The sequence below is a fragment of the Micromys minutus genome, assembly GCF_963924665.1.
Source record: "Micromys minutus genome assembly, chromosome: 6".
NCBI classification, from domain to species: Eukaryota; Metazoa; Chordata; class Mammalia; order Rodentia; family Muridae; genus Micromys; species Micromys minutus.
In genome coordinates this window covers 77,886,124-77,893,464 of record NC_137975.1, presented here as the reverse complement: position 1 = coordinate 77,893,464, position 7,341 = coordinate 77,886,124, and the positions used below count along the sequence as shown (strand labels likewise).

Genomic DNA, 7,341 nt, shown 5'->3' with positions numbered 1-7,341 from the left:
TTCAGTCAGTGGTGTGATCCCTTTTAGGTATACTATGCTATGCACCAGTATAAGAAAATACATTCAGGACTATATAGGCAGCATAAAATAGTTGAAGGGTTTTATAAAAGGGAAGACATAAGTTGAGTGGGCATGAATATTATATAATTTAATTGAGGAAAAAGAAAGAAGTGAGTGAATTTGTTTCAGATGCAGTATACAAAATACCCAAAGAACTAATAAGAATTGCGAGGGTCAACACCTGGGGCAGGGACATCCCTTGAGCTTCAGAACCTGGCACTTTCTGAGGGGCTATTGGCAACTGATGGCTGCCGTGGCAGGAGAGTTAGATTTATTTATGCCTGTGGCCATTTGAAATTTCATATACAGCAGTGGATGATACTTCACTCCAGCCTTTATGGGCAATGCCGAAATTGCACTCAGTGGCTAAATATACACACACAATTATAATAAAAGATGTGCTTGAATTTGTATGTAATTTGTATATAATAATAGTGCTGTACCAGAGATTGGGGAGAGGGAAGGCTCTCAAGAATCAGTGGGAGTGATGTTGTTTGAGACTCATAGCAATGGGGATAAAGAACCTGAAGAGAGCCCTTTCTGTAGCCCAGTAGAACGATAAGGACAACAACGCACCACAAAACTCAAAATTTATCCTGCCTTCAAGAAATGCAGAGACTAGGGTGGAGCAAAGCCTGAAAGGATAACCACCGATAACTGGCCCAATGAGAGACCCATCCCGTGGGCAAGACCAATCCCTAATAATATTAATGATACTCTGTTATGCTTGCAGGCAGAAGGCTAGCATGGCTGTCCTGAAAGGATCCATGCTGCAGCTGACTCAGAGTGATGCAGACATGTGCAACCTAACAGTGGATGGGCTCGGAGTCTCCTATGGGAGAAGTGAGAGACCAATTGAGGACCCCAAAAGGGATAGCAACTATAAAGGGAAACACAAAGGTATTTTAGGGTTTTAAAAATTTTCACAATGTTACAGAAATACAGTTCCTTGCACTTGATGTTCGTGAAAAATTTAAATGTTCCAATGTCAAGACTGTCCAAGTTTGATTAAGGATATATGAATCCCTAGTCTTGGAATAAGTTTACTAAAGATTTGTGAAAAATACCACTCCTGGATTTATCTCCAAGCAATTTACATAGTTATATAATTGTTAAATTAGTTGTGAAATGTGTCAATTGTCTGCCTGACTTCTTCTGTTACCTGTAAAATATTTGACTATCCCAATGGTATACAATAAGTTTTTATTAAACAGAATAGAGAAATTTTAACCAATCGACTTCTCAGATGGTCACATACATGGGGTCAGTTTTTATTGTAAAAGGAGATAATCATCACACTGATCATGCACTGAAAAGAGGGAAAAGGAATTTTCAAAGCCACATATCATCGAGCTGCATCTCAGACACAGATGTGATGAAAAAGGTTTAGCAGTTGTCTTCATTTGAAATTTTGCACTTCACGATCTTGAGGGCAGCTTCAACCTTTTGAGTGTCTCTGCCCTCACAGCGGATCATGTTGTAGTATGCAAAGAGGCGAACATCTTCACTCTCTGACTGCAAGGATGCCAGTCCAGACCAGCCAGGGTAGTTCTCATCTTCCATTTCTGCATTTTGCATCTGAGCATCAAAAAGATAGTCAACTATCAATTATATTTTACTATTTTAAAGGTGCCTACCTTTTCTAAATGTGAACTGAATATTGTGAAGAGTTGGACTTGTTAAATTCAGGCGAGCTTATAGATTTCATGGGAATTGGGTCAAGGTTCCTAAAATGTAAAGAATTAATATATGAATTTTATTTCTTATCAATGATTTTCTTACAAAAGTTGAGCAATGGACCATCAAGAAGTCACTTGAGTTTTGACATGGGTTCAAAAATTCCTAGGAAAGATAGACCTTTTATTGGGTTTCTTAAATTATGTTACATGTCTTCAATAAAGACCCTTACTTGTCATTCTTTTCTTTATAGATTTTTATACTGGAACAGTTTTCTTTCTTATTTTCAACCAAATCTCATAATGTGCATATCTCAAACCCAAGACTCAGTGATGCTTGCATGGTGTAAGAGGCACGTAGTCAAGGGATGAGTGGTATAAGATCTACTGTAGTACCGGGTACTTGACTTTTGGACTAGAAATGGTCCTGTCTGAATGAAGATTATGGGTTAATGTTGGTTTTGGAAATCTCTTTGGTGTGGACATCTGAGCAAATCACCCCAGAGAGTTGGAATTGACAATATCTCCTTTCATAGTGTATCTGTGATACATTTCAATGTCTACAGAAGATTTTATAAAGAGACATATTGCAGTACTCAATTATCCTTGCTCTGATCACCCTCTTTATAAAGAAAGTGAAGAAGTGCAAAAGTACTGCTTACCTGGATGAGGATGCTCCTAACTCCCTCCAGGAGTCCACTGTTCTTTTTCTCAATCTCTCTGGCTTTGGAGAGGATTGTAGGAGGGATATCTTTCAAGGATGGCAGGTTGTTCACTAGATGATTCAGAGGGACTCCCCAGGCACTCAATACTTTGATCACTAATTTCAGTAGGGTGATAGGCTAAGTAACCAAATTTCAACAATCATTAAAATGAGTGAAAAAAACAACACAACACAGTTAGACGCAGGCAGTCAAAAGGGTCAAATAAAATTGCTTTGTTACTTTGTGTGTATTTAAAACTTTCTTTCACGAAGCACATAAAGAAATGAAACATGGCTGTTGAACTTGTGTTAGAGAATTCAAATGGATTGAATTCCAAAATGTCACTAATGTGCTTTAAAGTTAATAGCAAAGTAGTAAGTCTTATTAAATACGTTCTCACCCTCAGCTCCATTCTCCCACTCTTTTTCATTATTTCATTGTTATTAAAATAAAAATTGTGGAGACAGAATATTTTAACCATTGACCAAAGCACAGAGGATGCATTCTAGGTGTTAGGATGTTCAATAATTTTCTATTTAAATTATCTTGAAATATTATGGCAGGAAATCAGAAATGAGAAATTATAAAAATTAGGAATTAGAGGAGACATGATATAGAGCCTTATAGGCACAGTTGGATGGTTCATACTGTAGAACATCTTGTGATAATAACTGTACGCTTTTCTTAGGTGACCTTCAGGTACGACACGGTGAAGGAAAAGCAATCGGTTAGGAAACAACATTCAGAATCAGAAACAGAATAAGAAGCAAGAGGTGCTTGGAAGGCAGGATAAATTGGTGGATGCATTAATAATGTAAAGATCTGACAACAGAGAGTCTATTAGCAGCATATGGTAAATACAACCACAATGGCATTCTATAAATCTATATTCATACTTTACAGTGAATGCCAGCAATAATTTAACATTTCCTACAGACTACACTGATTCTTATGGTTAAGCATTGAAAGAGGTTCATCTCTCTAACTGGTTTACAGATTTGTTAATGTTTCCTAACAATTTATAAGCTATATAAAAATTTCCTTTTCATGTTCATTCACTGTCAATTTCCTACAGATATGATTCTCATACCCAATATATTGCCTGAAGTAACTTATTGTGTGACAAAATCAGTTTATACATTTAGTGAGAAATTGCCATGGGTAGAAACTCACATGTGTCTCCACAGCTGTACTCCTGGGTTTTGGAAGCTCAAGAGAAGATGTATGACATTTTTTGAGGTTCTTGTTAATTAACTGCTTGCTCTGGGCATACTTACTGTCCTGGAAATGATGAAATATGTAGTTACATGATGACTAAATATTACATAAATGAATCAAAAATAGCACAACCATTCATTTGATAATGTTTAATTTAAAAAATAGATGATTACAACTAAAATTAATATGGTAAGAAAATTAGCCATTTAACTACATTTTGCATTCAATCTGTAGCCCTATTTTATATTCATGTAGAATTTAAAACTAGCAAGGCTAGCAAGTACCAGTTCTTTGAATTAATCATTTGTCACAAATATCATGGTACACAATTTTCTTGCAAATACTTTAGAACCTACACAAGTATACCTTACTTAGTCCACTGGCAATGTAGAAAGCTATTGTATTGATTCTGAGAAAATAAGTCTTAAACCTTATGCAAAACATAGTAGGAAATATTAAGCTATGAACCAATTAAATATAAAATTAATTTACTTATGTATGTTAATATTTATTTGTTTTAGACTTCTAAATATTTATTGCTTAAAATTTCCATTATCTGAATGTATTTGATACATTCAGTGGATTTCTAGGAAAATTCTGAATTCGTAGGAGACCCATTGGCCATGTAAATGGCAGAAACAGTAATATGTGAGATAAATATTAGGAGTAAGTATATAAGCTTGGCAAGCATTAATCCAATGTCTCACAGAGTCACTGAAGTACAGAATTAATTTTTGTTGTTTCATTTGCTGGAGTAAAACATGCACCAGGAAGTCTTAAATATGCCTTATTCATGAAGACCTGACTTATTTCTTGCTCAAACTACCTCCTTATTAAATCTAATATTCTGAATTGTTTAAAGCTACTAATATCATTTGTGAATATGAAGACTAAATATTAAATTACTTCCCCCATTATGGCCTCAGTGTCTTTAACTATATTTAATGTTTCCAAGTTACTGCAATGCATTTCTTTTATTAGATGATACAGATTTACAAGGTAAACAACGCAAACAGAGACTAGCCCTCCAAAGATGCTGAGAGAGAATCAAACCTTTCCTCAGCCATGTCCTGCATGGATTTATACAATAATAATAACAACTTGAAATGAAAGTATGAGAAACATTGTATCTTGGCAACTATCTGGTATTTCATGAGAATGCTCAATTCTCTGGTCCTGTCATCTAGCAGTTTTTTTTTCTCTACCTAAGAAGCTATATTATTTGAAGTACAGACCATGCTGATTTAAATTATACCATAACCCAACCATTTCCTTAGAGGAACACTTTTAACAAATGGTAGAAGTCGATCAGCAGTACTTACAAATTCATTGAACAGTGCAAAAGCTTGTTTGCTTATATCTTCAGACAAACTGACAGCTCTTTCAAGCATTTCCTCCAAGGAAGCAAAGCAGCGTCCATTCCTTATTAAGCATGTGGGCACCAAGGCCTCATTTTCCCACAAAAGCAGGTTTGACACCAGTAGGAGAAGCAGGGTACCTGATTAAGAAGAATGATGACTCTTATGATGTAGCCATCTGGATTTATCCAGATTGACATTGTCAATCTAAGCCTTTGCTAATGCTGTCCTCTTCAATATAAATTATTGCTTTACTTCATACAAATGAACATTTTCCAATGTGGAACTTAAATTAGAGGATTATGTCTTCTTGCATTAATATTTTGTAGTATGAGTGTCTCTTTGCAATTCCTGATAACTCCTGGCATTTCTGTGTTCTGAAAACATTCAAAGGCTACCCTCAGTTGAACTAGTGTGTGGTCAAGTCACTCTAGATACGTCAATGTCTTGTCATTTTTCTGCAAATTTTCCATAATGCCATTCATAAATTTGTCACATTTTAATTACTAGTTGTATTTGTTTTGTAGCAGTGTTTTATCTATATGTGTATGACATGCATGCATGGTATCCACAGAGAAAGGAAGGCAGGATCAAATTTCTAGGGACTTGATATACACATAGTTGTAGTCAGCAATGTTGGTGATAGGATCCAAACCCAGGTCCTGTTCACGAGAAGTCATTGTTCTCATCTCCTGATGTTGTCTCTCAATTTGTAACTTTAACTCAAAGTAAAAATATTAGGATTTGAATATCTAAAGGTGTAAGAGAAACAGTTTGGTTTGTGGGTTTATTTTCATGACTCTTGTTGTTATCTTATTCTGACTGGAAATATCAATACTTACAGGTCTGACTCTCTGAGATGGATCATTCAATGGTCAAAACTCTCTTACCACTCACTGGTAAACAGACTCCTTCCTGGTTTCTATTAATGTACAAAAGAACTATTCCTCTTTTGCTCTTCCATCAGCTCAAGCAAAGCAAAATATCTCTAACCACTCCTGGATGTCTTCAGAAATAATGATGCCACTTTGTGCTGTGCAACTGTTTTCCAGAGCAATAGCTAGAAAGTTTGTCTCAGTGCTTTCTGACATTACTTCCTTTTTCCTGGGCGAGGTGTGAACAAATGTTCATTTGCTGCATATATGAGAGCAATAGCACCCATATAACAAACAAACAGAATACCACAAAACCAACCTGCTCAAACCAATGTCTTTGCAATGTAAGGACAATGCTCCTGTCAACTGGAGGAATTCTGAAGACCAGTTCGTGACAGGAGCATAGTTGAATCCAAGGCAGCTGCCTCTCTGAAATGTTGCACTAAACCTGGGAATGATAACACCATATAGGAGCACTAAAACCAGGAAAAGTATATGGTCCAATCCAGCCTTGTAAAACAATGCAATGTGCAAGGCTGTCATCTGAAAGAACTTTAGTGAAGAACTACTTACAGAAGCATGGATGAGTTACAGACAGCTGCATCTCTGAGGAGTCCCACAGCAGCCTGGCTACAAACGCAGGAGATCTTCCCACCACAGTCCTACACTAAGTTAATTTTCCCTCCTATATAGTGTTTCACACCACCCCAAGGCTGTATATTGCTAGTGGGCAGAAGGAAGTAATATGCAAATCTGTTGACTCTCATCGGCAGGTGCAGTTTACAGCCCTGTTACCATGATGATTACGCTTTGTAGAACTGCATTGTTTACTTTATTCCAAGAAGGGGTTAGAGTCCAAATCACATAGCAAATTACAACAGTATTCTGCTCTATGAAGACACATGCGAATTTCTTACTGCACCAAAGTCTTCATTATTTTCTTCATATTTTTATATATTTTAGATACTGTTTCTACAGCTTTCACTAAATTTTGAACCTGTCAAAATATTGTTGGAACATTGGGAAAAAATGTCAAAAAGAGTTACATATTGTGAGGAACTTCATCTTGTGAGTCTTTTCAAATATCTATGGAACATTATATAATATTTGCTTTTATATATCAGACACATGAGAACAGTAATATAGGACCACGTAAGATGCTTTCAAGGATTTTTGATAGGTAATCACATTTGTTTTGAGAAAATAAATACCAAAAGCATTATAGTTGGCATCTACAATATCCCCATTCCCAGACTTTCAGCCATATTTATTATAAACATTGGTCATGTATATTAAACATAATGTAAATAAATGCAAACAAAACTACCTATGCATCTATAAAAGTTATAATACTAGTATATCTATACATCTTTCTTGGCTTGGCAATGTCATCCATTTTGGCTGATCATAATTCTTAGTGACATTTCCTGGCAGTAGCCTGCATATTTGA

At 35.9% G+C, this 7,341-nt stretch overlaps 1 protein-coding gene across 1 annotated transcript; it reads right to left on the bottom strand.

Moving 5' to 3' along the window:
* Positions 1–1,446: 1,446 nt before the first annotated feature.
* LOC308421340 (prolactin-2A1-like) lies at positions 1,447–6,495 on the bottom strand (the record flags this gene model as incomplete). Its single annotated transcript, XM_080917668.1, has 5 exons — positions 1,447–1,638; positions 2,399–2,578; positions 3,614–3,721; positions 4,981–5,156; positions 6,465–6,495. The coding sequence occupies 5 exons, from the start codon at positions 6,493–6,495 to the stop codon at positions 1,447–1,449; spliced, it is 687 nt and encodes a 228-aa protein (XP_080773794.1).
* Between the last annotated feature and the right edge of the window lie 846 nt (positions 6,496–7,341).